This window comes from Ambystoma mexicanum, chromosome 1q (assembly GCF_040938575.1).
Source record: "Ambystoma mexicanum isolate Mex_15411 chromosome 1q, UKY_AmexF1_1, whole genome shotgun sequence".
Classification (NCBI taxonomy): domain Eukaryota; kingdom Metazoa; phylum Chordata; class Amphibia; order Caudata; family Ambystomatidae; genus Ambystoma; species Ambystoma mexicanum.
The window spans coordinates 1529668308-1529684904 of NC_090922.1; the positions used below are offsets into that span (position 1 = coordinate 1529668308).

Below are 16597 nucleotides of genomic sequence, written 5' to 3' on the forward strand. Positions count from 1 at the left end.
ACAATTTCGGTGAAACCTACTGCATTGTGAATCATAGGCATCTCGCCTTCTGCGCAGGACCCTCAAGTCTAGGTGTACCTTCCATCTTTGTTTATTACATGGTGAAACCTACTGCATTGTGAAACCGAGGCCTCTCTCCTACTATGCAGGATTCTCAAATCTATGTGTAGCCTCTGTACCCAAATTTCCTATATTTAGTGAAATCCTACATACAGGTACCCTTAACCTAGTCTTATCCACCAATAAATGCCCTTATACTGTAAAACAAAATTAATTTGAAACCTAGGCTTCTCCAATGGTATAGGACTCTCAAATCTAGGCCTGTTCCTCTGCTGCACTGGACAAAGATGGCCCCTGCCGAACAATTTCAAATCTTACGGTATGTATATCTCACACCACCAGCTTGGATACAACCCACAGGCACGGCCAAGCATCCATGCACGGTAGAATGCTGCTATGGCTATGCTCATCCTGTCTAGCACCACACATAGCCGTCCAGACAAACACCTGACATACCTCAACACCTCTGCCACTAGCATACAGCGAATACCACCCAAAATGAATTCCGTATAGCTGGCCACACATTGACTCTCTCAACAATAGCAATCTATCGCTAACCCTCAACAGCGCCCAAGCACGTGCCTGGCCTCTCTTTGGGCCGCTTAGTCGAGCCTTGCCAGCCACCCAAGCCCTAGACCAGCAACATGCACACATGCATCTCCTAAGCTAAACACCTTTGAATTTTCCACTGATCTCAAACACCAGATTCCTAGCGAAACTACCGGACTGCATACACCCAGCTCAACTACTTTGTAGAATCCAACAATCTCCTTGACCCCGCACAATCGGGCTTCAGACCTCGACATGGAACAGAAACCACTCTGATCTCAATCTGGGATCTCAAGATGACGGCAGACTGAGGGTGGTGCACCGCTGATATTCCTCGGTCTCTCTGCAGCCTTTGAAACAGCTAACCATTCAATAATCTTGACCACCTCTACTCTCTAGGAATCCGTGGCTCAGCTCTCAAATGGATTTCCTCTTTCTTCAGCAGCAGGAAACAAAACAGTCTCCCTCCCCCTTTTGTCTCGACTGCTCGCCCCTTGAACACAGGAGTGCCCCAAGGTGCACGTCTCTCTGCTCTCCTCTTCAACCTCTATCTCACCACTCTACCAGGAAACATTCGTGCACGCAACCTCTCCTGTTACAACTACGCTGACGATACCCAAATTATCCTAAGAATCCCCAAGACGAGCACCACCCCTGTCCTGACCTTAAAGCCTGTCTGTGATATTGACCGATGGATGACGTGTAACCACCTCCTTCTGAACCCTGATAAAATCGAAATCATAGTATGCGGCAATACCGCCTGTTAGGGAGAATTCTCAGAAATGTGTTAATTCCTCTCTACCTTAGTGACCCCCAGCAACTTTGCTGGATTTTGAGGACTTGAATTTTTAACCTGGAGAGAGTTGGACCCTTTTGCCCACACTCTCATGTATTTTTGTCATGATTTAAACACTGTGGGCCTCCTCACGAGTTGGGTGCTAACCCTGGCGGTATTACCACCGCGGCTATTAGCCCTACCGCCAAACCCCCCGGTGCTATTAGCGCCAGATCACAGGTTTGGCGGAACGGTAAGTCCCCATTCCACATTGGGCCCATTCAGGAATTTCCCATTGGGCCCAATGGGGAATGTTCGACGCTATTACTGCCGGCGGTAATAGTGCAAACAATCATCCAAATCGCAGCGGATTTTCCCCCAGCTCAGAGCTGGGGGAACATCCGCCAAGCCTGTGATTTGGCTGACCCTCTTAAATGCAGCGGTAATAGCGTTACTGCCGCATTTAAGGGTTACCACCAAATACGTGATGGGGCCCTGTGTCTTTTGGTTGTGGAGTCTGATAAACTCCATAGGCATCATCTTTTACATTGTGAGACTCAGCACCTCCAGTGCAGTGGCACAGGGAAGTCTCTTAGATTTCCCAAAGGTTTAAATACCTTCTCTGGGATAAACTACCGTTTCCAAGAGCAGTGAAGTGCAATGGACTTTACTTACATTTGTAACTTTCTAGACCCAGCACAAACTATCTTACAATAGGGTGCTGGAGAGGTTACTTCATATGCCCTTTGTCTAGTTTCTCATGTAACGTTTTTATGTTACCCTTTCCTCGAATGGCTGGTGGCCACGGTCTTCTTTTTTCGCCATTTCTTTGTGGAAAGGTCCTCCTTGAGATTTACTCTACGCGCCAAACCAAGTTTGGTCCCTTTGTTCGTTTTGTCTTTTGTGGGATTGACGAGTGAAGGCCGCCTCTGGCTCTAGGGTGGCTGGCGGGGGCAGGAAGCGAGGGAGGTGCCCGAAACTCCCTGTGCTTAGTCTCCTAGGAGACAGGAATGCATTCCTAGGTTGGCCCGCTGCTGTCCAGCAAGGACAGCCACCCTGCTGGGTGACTGACAGCTAGGCTGGAATGTGTTAGGCAGAATTGCATGCAGTACCCTCTGGGACCACCACATACAATTAGGACTACAGGTGTAAGCAAAAAGCAACCTTTGGTATAAGTCTGTACTACACAGTTTTGTGGTAGCGAGCTGAGCAGCCAGGCTTATTTCAAGAGGAAATGTTAGCAGTACACGAAGTTACACAGAGGTCTACAATCACAGTGGTTCAAGTAGACCCTTCTACTCAAGGTTTCTTGATAAACCACTTATACATTTATTACACAATCATGTAGAAAACATTCACTAGAAGGAGGCAACTGAATATTATACACAAATATACTTCAACACAAAAACCAATAAGTTTCTGAACAATTTAAGCTCCCCTGAAATAGGAGCCAAAGCGCATTTCAGACACTTTGAATGGGAAGGCAAAGGCACAAGTTAATAGAATAGATCACAAATACTTTCATAGTTAGTGCAAAGGGTTAAGGTTCATTAGAGGACTCAATTCAGTTCTATAGGCATAGGCCAAAGTCAATGGACTCTAGTGTCTTGGATAGGAAAGAGCAGTTCTTGAAGTAAACGGTATAGTCTTTGCCAAAGTTCTCAGAAGTAGTTTGTACGAAAAAGAATCATGTGTTGCGTCGCAACCTGATTAGGCCTGCAAGTTGGGAAAGTTCCATGAACTTTCACCACGAGAGAAGCGTTCTCTCAATCGGGTTGGCACAGTACCTTAGTATGAAGCAAAAGATGCAGCTGAAGACGTTGTTTCCAGGCAGTTCCTGCAGATCTCACTGTTCCAGAGCCTCAGTCGTGGGGGGCAAGTGGGGACAAGAGGGAGGACGTGGGGAGACTTCTGCACTGCACGGGATCGGCGGAAACCGCTGACAAAAACAGTTCAAGTAGATGTTCTTCAAGCACACAAGCTGGTGTCCTTCCCCCTGCTTCCCAACCAGCTGCGAGAATGGTGTCCTGGTGGCTTACGAGTTGCTTGGTCACACCAACTCAAAGGGAGAAGTCGTCCTTGAAGGGGCTTCTCTGTCGAGATGAACTTGGCAATTCGGACCTGCAGCTGGCCTTCACCAGGCAAACCAACAATCCAGGAGCTGCAACAGCCTTCCTCTCCCAGCTCGTCTTCAGTTCTTCCATTCCAGTGGTCGACTCTGCTTTCCAGTCCAGGAGACTCGCCTTTTTTAAACAGTTTTTCTCCCCTTCATTCCAGCCTAGCTGCCACTCACCCAGCAGGGTGGTTGTCCTTGCCGGACAGTCAGCCAATCATGCCAGAGTACATTTGGGTCTCCTAGGAGACTAAGCACAGTGAGTTGCGGACACCTCCCTCATTTCCTGCACACCCCAGACACTCAGGCGCCAGAGGCGGTCTTCAGTCCTGAAGCCTGCCAATAGCATGGAAACAAAGGGACCAAACCTGGTTTGGCGCACAGAGACAAACACTAGAAGGACCTTTCCAAAAAGAAACGGTGAAAAAAGACCGAGTCATGTTTAACCAAAGGGGCTTAAGGCGCCATCTTAAAAAATTTGGCTCCCGTGATTTTTAGCTACCGGTGTTCGCAGTCGAGAAAAATCATGGTAGTTTGTTCTAAAACCACTGCCACCAGCCATTTCAATAGAAAATGGTAGCATTTGACTGCTACATGAGTTTCTAGGCACGGGATACAAGGTAACCCCTCCAACACTCTATAGGAAGATAGTGTGTGCTAGGTCTAGGAATTTAAAAAGACTAGTAAAGTCAATTTAATAACCTTACATTCTCTGGGAAACAGTAGTTTATCCCAGAGAAGGTATTTAAACCTTTGGGGAGTCTGAAGGGACCTCCCTGTGTCACTGCACTGAGAGTGCTGTGTAACGCATATGAAAAGATGCCTATGGAGTTATCTTAAAACTCCATAATCAAAGAATGCCAGTGTAAAACATACATCAAAATACATGAAAGTGTGGGGAAAAAAAGGCTGATGCTCTTTCCAGGTAAAAAAAATCAGTCCTCAAAATCCAGCAAAGTTGCTGGGGGCCTCTAAGGTGAAGGGAATTAGCACATTTATGAGAATTCTCCCTAACTGAATGAATGGGAGAAACCTGCATAAAAGGCAAGGCTTTTTGGCTTGGAAGGCAGAGTCGACCACTGGACGAAGGAATCTGAAGAACTACTTGGAAGAGATGCCTGCTGCAACTCTTGGAACGTTGGTTTGCACGGTGAAGCCCTGCTGCTCTGAGTTCGCCTAGACTAGAGAAGCCCTGCAAAGACGACTTCTCCCCTTGAGTTGGTGGGACCAATCAACTCCACAGTAAGCCATCTGGACATCCTCTCGAAGCTTGTTGAATTTCCACTGCAGTTACTGCTGGAAACCAAGAGCCAGGGTGAGGAACACCAGTTTGTGTGCTTTGCTTTTAAGTTGGCCAAGAGCTCCAGAAAGATCCTCCGGACTCCCAGGAAGCAGGACTGACTGAGCGTAAGCCACCTCAACAGAGTGCTGGACCCCAGATGTAAGGAAAGCCCATCTCGACAGCCAAGAGTCTGCGATGTTGCCATTTGCCTAGACGCGAGGAACTGAAACTGCGAAGTGCCACTGACTAGATCGATGTTGGTTAATCTCACTTGTTCTTAGTTGAGACTTGTCTTGGTTGCTTTTGTAGAGTTGCTATCCGCTTCTTTACCTCAGAAGCCTAATCAGCTTGTGGCCCTACTTTGATTTCTTCTTTTCTACAAAGACATCTAAAACATTGTGCAAGACTTTTTACCTACCTGCAAGAAGTGCTTCAGCTCACCTAGATTTTTGCCGGATTGACTTTGGCCTGGCCTGGCTCCATGAATAACCCTTCTTCCCTCTGACATTGTCTATGGTCTTTCTTCCTGGAAGGGGTTAACTAACTTGGCATTGGGTTGTTTCAAAAGTACTACCCTGCTTCAAAATATTTGTGTGATCTCTTGTTTTATTCTAATAATCCTTTTCTTTGACATACTCCGTATTTCTCTAAATGCAACAGGGATATATTAATGTCCACATTGTCCTAGTTACTTAAGTCACCTGAGGGGGTAGGAAGTGTCTGTGTGCCATCCTAAATGGGTATTTGCTGATTTAGGGAAACTAAGTGTGTAATCTGGAGTGTATTTGTGTGTTAATATTATATTGCCCTTCTTCAGAAGGCTTACTCAAACTGACTGTTAAATTAATAATTGTTTAATCAAGAAACCTTGTGTGTAAGAGTTTATTTGAATACTTGTCACTGTGAATCTGTGTAACTCCCCTACAGCTCACATTGACCCCTCTTGAGATGAGCCTGGCGCTCAACACGCTACCAACCTTTGTAGTACAAGCTTATACCAAAGGTTGGGTTCCTATTTCCAGGAGGTCAGGGTTGTTGTACTGCATTCAATCTTGCCTAACGCCGCCCTTCTCCCACACCTCCCATGGCCGCCCTCCCTTGGACCACCACTCCCCCTCCAATATAGTCAAAAATCTAGACTGCACTATGGACTCGGGCCTAGCCCTCTCCCGTCAGGTCAAAATGTTTCCAAATGCTGTCACTATCACCTCAAATTTCTAAAATGCCATTTTTCCTTACCACTCCTATGCCAACAGACTCGCAGCTGTTATGCCTATTGTCATGTTGAGGCTGAACTATGCCAACTCCCTATACCTGGGAGCACCGGCCTACCAACGCAACAAACTACAAAGAGCCCAAAACGCCGCTGCGAAACTCCTCCTCGCCCTGGGACACAGGGACCACATCTCTCCTGCTATTCGAACCCTCCACTGGCTCCCAGTCGGACGAAGAGCCACCTTCAAGACCCTATGCATTACCCACCGAACACCTTCAAGAGAAGATAAAACCCTACCTCCCATAATGCAACCTAAGATCAAGCACTGCTTTCTTCCTGGTGATTCCAACCTCTAATTCTGCCAGGATCAGAGGATCTGCTTTTTCAACCGTGGCCCCAACTCTGGAACTCACTCCCCCCTCATATTCGACACAACCCATGACTACATGGCCTTCCACAAAGTTCTAAAAACCTGGCTCTCTCCGTAATGCCGATTATGACCATCTAAGACTGCTTGATAACTGCTCAGAGTGACCCCGAGCAATAACGCCACTGAATGTGGCTATTAAGTTACGGATTCCTTTGCAGCAATCGCAAACACAGACCTGAAATCCGGAACAGCAAGCTTGTTTGATCAAATCCTCCTGCCAGACACTCACCTCTCATATCGCCATGCTCACTCTCTACTCTACACCAACACACAATTAGAGCGCATCTACACCCCTCGATCAATTTCGGCCTAGCTGCGCGCACGCGAACAATACTTCATGAACACCTCAACACCCTGATAAAAGGCAGCTATACCCCTTGAAATCGGCCTAAATGCTCACATAAGGGTCCTACACAGGCCTAGCACAGCCAGAACCCTATTCTGGTGACCATCCTCCAGACTGCACACATTCAACTGATATCAAATACCACCTCACCTAATGCTAGGATGCAGCTACCATCAGGCAGTCGCTCCAGCTGCACACAATTGGTGCGCCCTATGACACCTTACTGTCTCGACTGACATGAATTATGGTTTCCAAGGGCGTTCAACCTACCAGCACTTTGAGGTCATACCAGTGATATATAGAGCGCTATATAAATGCCAAACCACTTAATCTGCCTGTGCAGACAGTTCTCGTCTCAGAAATTCAAGAGCTCTGTGGGACTGTTGTTTTTCCCCGTGTTCCCAAGGGCTCTGTGCGACTGTTTTTTCCCTGTGTTCCCACCCTCCTTGGGCGCTTTGAAACACTTGCCTGTGTATAGGCACTATATAAACATTACCATACCAACGTACATGAGGTAGCATGCAGTGGAAACCAGTGGCAGTCAGATACAGCAATCCAATGAAGCCAGTTATGCGATGCAAAGATGAGATGGGCATGCTGTGTACAGGCAGTGATGCGAGAATTCAGTGGGAGCCTGTGAAGCCCAGATGCAGCTGGACGTCTGGTGTAAGAGGTCCTAAAGCAGATGAGGTGGCATGCGTTATCCCATGGCAGACCATGATGCAATGCTTTCATGAACTGGGCCTGAGGTTTGGAGGTAGTGAAGCGGGAATTCAGTGGGAGCGAGTGAAATGCATATCCGATGGTGCCCAGTGAAGCACGTGCAGCTCCGTAGCAATAAGTCTGGTTTGATGTTTCTACCCTGGAATTATGGGGCTGCTGGTCCGTTGATCGCTGCCTGATGTGATGTTTGCCACAAGTTGTCTTTTTTTGTAATGTAGGCTGCAACTAATAGCACTTGTTTCTCTTGTAGACCAAATGCCAAGAGACGATTCAAGGATGAGAAGTTTGGATTCGGGGGCAGGAAGAAAGGAAACAAGCGGAACACAAAGGAGAGCTTTAACGATGTGTCTGGCTTCCGTGCCAGTGTGGCACACAATAAGGGCCGGCCTGGCAAGAAGGGATCCAAGATGCGAACCAGTAATGTAAGTGGGCACCGGCGTGCGGTCTGAGAAGGATCCAAGGCTGGCTTGGCATCTGTGGGAGGGCAGTGATACGTTTTATGGTTTGGGATTTCATGTGTTGCCGCATGAAGGGAATTTTCCTCACTCCCCCGCCTCTCCTAGCAGTCCCTCCCTACAAATTACTCCACCGTTGAAGCCATCAGTATCTAGTGTTTATGCTTCCTTGGCTTTTGGAGGGTTCCTCTGGACAGCGGCATGGCCTTTACACCAGAATATTAAGATGATGTTCTACACAGCACTTCATGTCGGATTTCACATGGGTTTGCATGCTGCGAGGATATTTAATGATGGTTTTCAATGCGTGCATCAATTTGGCATCCACATAATGAGAATAAATCCTGACAATGTTCACTGAAGGTAGAATTGTGCAAAGCTCGGGAGAAGAGTGATCCTCTGGCCATCTCTGGAGCACTCGAGCTGAATACTTGTGTTAATGTGGCTGCTCACTGTGTAAGCCGGGCTGAGATGAGCTATCGTACACATGGTTGCCATTCTTCCCAAGCAGTAACTCTGCCATGTATTTCAGCTGCCCTTTGGATGTGGAGAGTTTCTTGACTTCAACCTAAAGCACGACTTCATTATTGCAATGTCCTATCTGTGCATCAGATTTCTCTGATTTGTGTGTGATGATGGACGTGTGCACTGTCTGAGGTCTGCCCCTTTGACCCTTGTTCTGCTTTCCTATTCTAAAGTGACGGTGACTCACAGAAATCTACCCACATCCAACTGGCTGCTCAGAAGATTGTCCATGATCATTGGTTTCATTGGCACCCTGTTAAGGCTGTGACTAAAGACTTCTACCACGCTAGAGAGAATTCTGGCCCTAAAGTAGCTATTATATATAGCCTTTTTCCCGGCTAAGTTAGTGGGGCAAAGAACAGGAAATAACTGCATAGACTGGAGTCCCAGAGTTTAGGGCATCAGGCGGCAAGATCTCCCTCCTTAAAGTTCCCAGAGAGAATTGGAGACCTAGAACCCTACTGGGGCTCAGTATGATGTCCAGAGGAAGTTGCCTGGACCTCAGACACCTGTCTGAGAGGGCCACGGACACTACTCAAAGAAGAACTCCTCAAAGAAGCTTGCAATGGACTCCAGGTGAAAGTTACTGAAGGCCTGACATGGCTGAATACGTCACTGGGTCTTGTCTGTTGGAAAAGAATCTCCTTTCTTGCTCCAAATTTCTCAAAGGACAGTGCAGCTCCAATGTGTTCTTGGGGCAGGAACCGCAAGAGAGTTTCAGAGGGAACAGCTAAACAATGATGCCAGTGGCCAAGGCTCTGATGACCTAGATTGTGATGCCCCTAGTCAGAGATCTGCTCTGGAAGCCCTGGCATTGCACAACGCACTTCGTGGAGCCATAAACCGCTGTTGGGGCAGAATCGTATTTTGGCGTTTCAGATCCCCTTTTTAGGGGACCTGTAAACTTTTGGCATTTCACCCTTTCTGTGTTCGGGGGGTGGGAGGAAGGAGGACTTCTAAAGTCAATGGTTTCATCATAGCCCAAACTGCATTTTGGCCATAGTAGTAGTTTGTCATTTATATGGCGGCTTTATCCCATTAGTATGGCCTCAACGTGCTTGTGGGTGAACGCCCAAGTATTCAGATTGTTGCAATGAGTAGAGTGCAGGTGCACATTAGGCCAAGATAGGGGTTAGGTGGGCTGGCCGTGCTCCACCAACCCAAGATGGTTGCACATATGGATGGGTGCTCGGGGAGGTCAGGAGAATTGGTGCATGCTCGAGATTCGCTATGTGACCAGCTGGACTGAAATTTGTCGTATGTTGAAGCTGCAGTCTGATGGCTGTTGTGCTTTGTGTTTTAGGGTGGGGTCTGGATGCGTGTGCGTTTGTTGCCGTGCCTGTTGCTGGTGTCCACATAGTGGTGTTTGAATATGTGTCTTGATCCTTTGCTTGGCTCTTCGCATTTGCTGTTGCTGAGTGAATCTGAGTTATCCTGCCTGTTCTGAGTTGTATTCTACCTTGCAGTGGGAAATATTCTAGATAGAAACGAAACTGATAGGGGTGTATGAAGCCATGAAAAAGTAGGGAGGTAGAGAGGTAGAGAGGTAGAGAGGTAGGGAGGGAGGGAGGGAGGGAGGGAGGGAGGAAACCTCAGGCTGCTGCAGGAAATCACCATGCTTTGAGGGCCTTTCTGAGGAGAGGTAGTCTTCATTTCTGCAGATGTGTAGTGGAAGGGAGTTCCAGATGATGGGGCTTTGGATGGAGACGGCAGAGCCTTCTATTCTGTGAGTTTTAAGGGGATTGGGGGGGGGTCACGCAGAGAGTGCAGAATCGGATCTAATGTAGCTGGTGGGTTGGTAGGGGTCGAGCTTGTCCCAGAGGGTTTCTGGGCCAGTATTATGGAGGGCGTGGTGTGTGATGCAGGCGGCCTCAAACGTTGCCTGTTGGCTGATAGGAAGCCAGTGTAGTACTACAATGGCAGGCGTGATGCGGGGTGCCTAGATAGAGGGGCTTCGCATACTCGAAGCAGGATAGGAGGATGTCAAGGATTGCAGAGACTCTGTGGGTAGGAAATGAGGGATGATTCACCTGAGGGTGCATAGTTGGATGGTGTTGATGTGGTGAGAGAGTCCAGCGTGCATCCAATATTCAGAGGTGGATGCTGTGGCTGGGCTCCTAGGGAGTGTGGCCGCCAAGGGGTTGGTTGTGGGAGGAGCGAGGGTTTACTGCATATTAGGATTTCAGTTTGGCCTGGGTTGAGGAGGATGTTGTTAGCCATCATCCAGTGGTTGATTTCAGAGAGGAAAGAGGCAAGGTCAGGGAGGGAGAACAGTGGCTACTTGTGGATCTTGAAAATGAGTAATTGGGTTATTACATCATGCTACATTGGTAGGCTGTGTCATGATCTCTGCTTCCAAAAGGTCAGGGTTTTCCCAACTCCCTTGGAAGCAGATCCATAACCCAGGTTCCGAGTGCCTACCAGTCCCAATTGGGACCTTTTGGACCCAGTCCTGGCGCCAGTGGCACCAGGCTCATAAATATCCCAGTCCCAGCGCAGGAAGCGCCGGGCTCATAATGCTTGGGTGGACTTACCTGCAGCAGACCATGCTGCTTACTTGCCTGCCAGTTGAGCCTCTGATCCTCTTCTGTTTGGAACTACCTTTCCTGTTGGGTGGGGCAGGAGCCACTCCCTAGATTCAGAACACTGGAACTCTTCTGGAAAGCAGGAACTCTTTTCTTACCTAGGCGTGGCTGTGGAAGGAGACACCTAAGCACTACAGGAGGCTATTTAAACCACACCCGATGGATGAATCTTGCTTTGCGTTATTCTGCATCCTCTGCAGCAGAACGCTCATCGTGTCTTCTGCATCTGATCCTGGGCCTAAGGAAAAAGGCTTACCATCCTGAATCCAGTCTTCAGCAACACCTATAAAGACAAGAAAGAACAGGTTAGCATTACGGTCTTCAGTGACAGCTCTTCACTTACCTGGTCCATCGGCTGTCACCAACGCCTCGCGCTGCATTCCGGCATCTGAAAGACAAAGGCTTACCTACTCTTTGTGCGCTCCGGAGGTCTTCACACTGCATTCCGGAATCTGAAAGACAAAAGCTTACCAACTCTTCGCACGCTCCGGAGGCCTTCGGCGCTGCATCCCGCATCTGAAAGACAAAACAAGGTGCGTTTAAAGACATTGGGGAACTTTAATACTCACGTGCCATTACTCCTTTCCACATTTAACCCAGTGGGTATTCCGGCACCCTGCAGCCGCTCCGAACTTGTACCTGCAAAATAAAAAGACAGTTAGAGCGCATCGTGAAGCAGGCATCAAGCGCTTACTTACGTGCTTCCAGGCGCTTCTATTCATCACACGGGCTCCATCTTCAACTCACTTCAGCCCGTCATCCGCCATCGCCGGAACCCTGCAAAACAAGAAACATCATTACTAAAGACTTTAAAGACATTAGAATTACTCGAAACTTACCGTTCGTGCAGTAAACGACGGACAGCAGTCCTCTGAAGTCAAGAGGCCTGCTCCCCTTATCCAGTGAAGAAACTGGTTACAGCACCCTGCCCCGAGGCAGATGGAGAGCACGGCGTTCACTTACCTAAGGTGAGAGCGTTAACCTTTGGGGTTCTACAGGAGAAGAGAAAGGGAAGAAGAGAGAGACATTCAATAACCCAGTTCCTTAATCCCATATTTTCTATCTGCAGACATCTTACCCTTCGAGTCAGACATACAGTGCACAGAGGTCCAGCCCAAAGAGCCAGCCGTGTGTTACACATCACCTTTGAAGATACGGTATACGCCCAGTCAAGACCGGCGCCTCTACGGGAATCAGGTGAGCGTTACAGAACGCAAAGCCTACCACAAAACTCCCGTCCAGGCGCTATGGAAACCTCGGATACCGACCAGCTAGCCCAGTTACTTGGGGAACTAAGGGCAGAAGTGCATGCAGCCCGTCAGGAAACGAACGCTCTAAGAAGGGAACTGATTATTTCCAAGGAGCGAACAGATGATCTCGCTAGACAATTGCTACAGTCACAAGCCGGACAGACCCCGTTACCCGCATCTGGGGGAAATCTTCCTTCTACATCCTCTATGAATCCAGTGCAGATCAACCTACCTGGGAATGTACCTCTGGCTCCGCCCGAACGATTTTCTGGTGACCCAAAGAGGTTTGCAGTATTTATCAATCAGTGCCGGTTGCATTTCTTATGCCGGCCAGCAGCCTTTCCAACTGATCAAGCTAAAGTAGCTTTCGTGCTTTCGTACCTTAGTGGCAATGCGGCGGCAGACTGGTCGATCCCTCTAGTAAATCAAGATGATCCGGTCCTCCATGATTTTCAAGCTTTTCAGCTCAGTATGGAAAAACTGTTCGCAAGACATTCACAGGGGCAGGCCTTGGACAATGAGCTTCTTTCGTTGCGACAAGGTAATCAAGACCTTTTGGCTTATATTGCGTCTTTCAACAGACTGATAGTGGAAACTCAATGGCCTGAGGACAAAAGGATTACGCTGTTTTATAGAGGTCTACGTGGAGAGCTCAAAGATGTGTTAGCCCAAGTAGTGAATCCCCCACAAGATTGTTCGGACTATATAGACTTAGTCGTTCAAATAGATCACAGACTGCAGAACAGGAAGGCCGATCGTTCCAAGTTTGATGCTCGAGTATTTTCCAAACCGCCAACTCCTTCCAAAGGAGTAGACTCCGGGGAACCCATGCAAATAGGGGGTCTGAAAGGTCCTCTAACACAAAAGGAGCGGGAAAGGAGAAAACAGTTGCAATTATGCCTCTATTGCGGAAACTCGGGGCACTTTCTTCGAGACTGTCCGGTGAAACCTGCCAAGAAGGCAGTAGGAGCTGCAGTTACCAAAGTTACAAACTCTGAGCAGGGAAACAGCCTCGCCCGACAAGAATAGAGGTCCTCTTGCCGAGCGTGAAAACCAGTTCCGTGACCTCGCATTTCGTGATACCTATGGTCCTCATTATCCCTGATAATCCGGATCGATTACATGCAATTGAAGCTTACGTCGACAGCGGTGCCATCGGCAATTATGTGGATCATGAAATGGTTTTGAGGATGAATCTAACTCTTTGTCCCAAGGCTGTAAAGGACGTCATTACTACGGTGGATGGTACGGAGATGGCCTCCGGGCCAGTAACGCATACCACTCAAGAGGTGACGCTAGTAAGTCAAGATGGACACCATGAGAAGATCGTGTTCGATGTGATAAAGGCCCCTCAGTTTCAGATTATTCTAGGAATACCTTGGTTAGAGAAACACAATCCTCTGATCGATTGGCGAGCAAGAACGGTCCAGTTTCCAGAATGTGTCTCTACTTGTCACCCTCCACCTGGTGTTGCACTGGCAGCAATTTCTTCAGAGACTCCCCAGTTACCTCCCGAATACCTAGAATACCAAGATGTTTTCCGGAAGGATCAGGCTAACTCTCTACCTCCTCATAGGTCTTATGACTGCCAGATAGACCTGATACCTGGATCTACTCCTCCTTGTAGTAGAATTTATGCCCTCACCGAGCCTGAGAACCTTCACCTTCGACAATACCTGGATCAATACCTGGCAAATGGGTTTATTCGTCCTTCCAAGTCCCCTGCTTCTTCAGCTTTGTTCTTCGTTCCAAAAAAGGAAGGAGACCTTAGAACTTGTATAGATTATCGCTCCCTGAACCAGATCACCGTTCAGAATAGATATCCGTTACCTTTGATCCCTGAACTCCTGGACCAAGTCAGAAAAGCATGCATATATACAAAGCTGGATCTTAGAGGAGCTTACCACTTGGTACGAGTAAAAGAGGGCGATGAATGGAAGACGGCCTTCCGCACCAAGTATGGGCTATTTGAATATCAGGTCATGCCCTTCGGACTTTGCAATGCCCCGGCCGCCTTTCAATATTTTATGAACGATGTCCTCAGAGAGCTCATAGATGTGTGTGTTGTTGTTTACATTGACGACATCCTCGTTTATTCTTCATCGGAATCTGAACATCGGAAACACGTGAAAATGGTCCTCGAAAGATTGCGTCAACACAAACTTTTCGCTAAGTTGGAAAAATGTGTTTTCAACGTGACTGAAGTTGAATTCTTGGGATTCATATTATCACCTGGCGGAGTGCGTATGGATTCAAAGAAGGTCGATGCAGTTCTCAAATGGCCATCACCATCCTCCGTAAAAGGTGTGCAAAGCATGTTAGGCTTCACTAACTTTTACCGCAGGTTTATCCCCAAATTCTCTCGAATAGTCCAGCCCATCACTGCCTTGTTAAAGAAAAACAAACGTTTTGAATGGTCTACCGAGGCGGAACAAGCTTTCCAGGAGTTGAAGACTAAATTTATCTCTGCACCAATCTTAAAACACCCTCGCCCCGAACTCCCCTACATCGTGGAAACTGATGCTTCAAGCCTTGCCATGGGGGCAGTTCTATCACAAAAGGACCCGGTAACCAATCAGTTGCATCCCGTGGCATTTTGGTCCCGCAAATTCTCGCCTCCTGAAATCAATTACACGATTACTGACAAGGAACTTCTGGCTATCAAGTCTGCCTTTAAGGCTTGGCGGCATTATCTGCTGGGGGCCCGACACACCGTTACTGTGATTACGGATCACCGAAACCTGCAATATTTGAAAACCGCAAAAGCCCAATCCTCTAGACAACTCCGTTGGGCATTATACTTTGCCGAGTTTGACTTCATAATTACCTATCGACCTGGTACAAAGAACGGTAAAGCTGATGCCCTTTCTCGGATGGGAGTGGAAGAACACTTGATCAAACCTAAACCTGTACCAATCATTCCCGAACAAAGAATTCTGGGTGTAATCGCCACAGAATCCATAGAGGAAGTTAAGGATAAAGCCAGGCAACTTGTAACTCCAGCAGACATACAGAATTGGCATCTGCAGGGAAAGGACTTTGCAGTAAAGGACAACTTATTGTATTTCCAAGAACGATTATACCTACCCAGCACAGATTTACAGAAAAAAGTAATCTCTTGTTATCACGATTCTTTAATGGAAGGACATCCCGGTATGGCCAAGACCTCAGAAAAGATCAAGCGCTACTTCTGGTGGCCATCTTGGAAAAAAGATATCAGAGACTTTATAATGTCCTGTGGAGTATGCGCCCAAAACAAGAGTCAAAAGGAAAGACCAGCAGGCCTCTTACGCCCTATTGACATCCCACCTCGCCCTTGGCATACGCTTTCTATGGACTTCATCACTGATCTACCTCCATGCTCCGGATACAATACGATTCTAGTAATCGTGGACTTATTCTCCAAGATGGCGCATTTCATTCCGCTCAAAGGCTTGCCAACAGCAGCAACTCTGGCCCGAGAATTTCTCGAAAACATCGTCCGACTACACGGTTTTCCTTCGGTTCTAATTTCGGATCGAGGTAGTCAATTTATTTCTCATTTTTGGCGAAGTTGCTGTCGGTCGGCTCAAATTGATGTGAGACTATCGACCAGTCACCACCCTCAGACCGACGGACAAACCGAGAGGACCAATCAAACTCTGGAACAGTATTTACGCTGCATGCTGCAACAAACTGAAAAAACTTGGAAAGACATCCTTTGGATAGCCGAATATGCCTACAATAACTCTGTACATTCGGGAACTGGGAAAACCCCGTTTTTTCTTTTTGTACGGCAGTCACCCTCGAACCTCGGAGTTGGATCCCCTCCAAGATCTTGAAACACCAGCAGTAGACTACCTGCATTCTACAATCACCCAAGCCTTTAAGGAAGCTGTTTCTCACCTTCAAAGGGCTAAAGAACAATACAAGAAAGGAGCAGATCAACATCGGAAGGAAGCCCCTCAATATCAAGTAGGGGATCAAGTCTGGTTATCCACCAAATATCTACCTCTAAAAGGGCCACGCACATTCAACCCAAGATACCTTGGTCCCTATTCCATCACTACCATAGTAAACCCAGTAGCGGTCAAGTTGGACTTGCCCCCGCACATGAAGATACATATGGTCTTCCACGTCTCTCTATTAAAACCCGTGCAACCTCAAACCCGGCTAACTAAATCTCCAAAACCTATCCTAGTTGATGGAGAACTCGAGTTTGAAGTCAAAAGCATTCTGGACTCCAAGATCTCCAAATCTAAACTATTTTACCTAATTGACTGGAAAGGCTACGGCCCCCAAGAGAGAT

At 47.6% G+C, this 16597-nt stretch overlaps 1 protein-coding gene across 4 annotated transcripts in view; it reads left to right on the forward strand.

Moving 5' to 3' along the window:
• The window catches only part of EBNA1BP2 (EBNA1 binding protein 2), a 117077-nt gene that overhangs the window by 89533 nt on the left and 10947 nt on the right, over positions 1-16597 (forward strand). For all 4 annotated transcript variants that reach the window (XM_069642452.1, XM_069642450.1, XM_069642451.1 and 1 more), the window contains exon 9: positions 7745-7916. In XM_069642452.1, coding sequence (XP_069498553.1) covers positions 7745-7916 — 172 coding nt within the window. The remainder of the gene's footprint in view (positions 1-7744; positions 7917-16597) is intronic.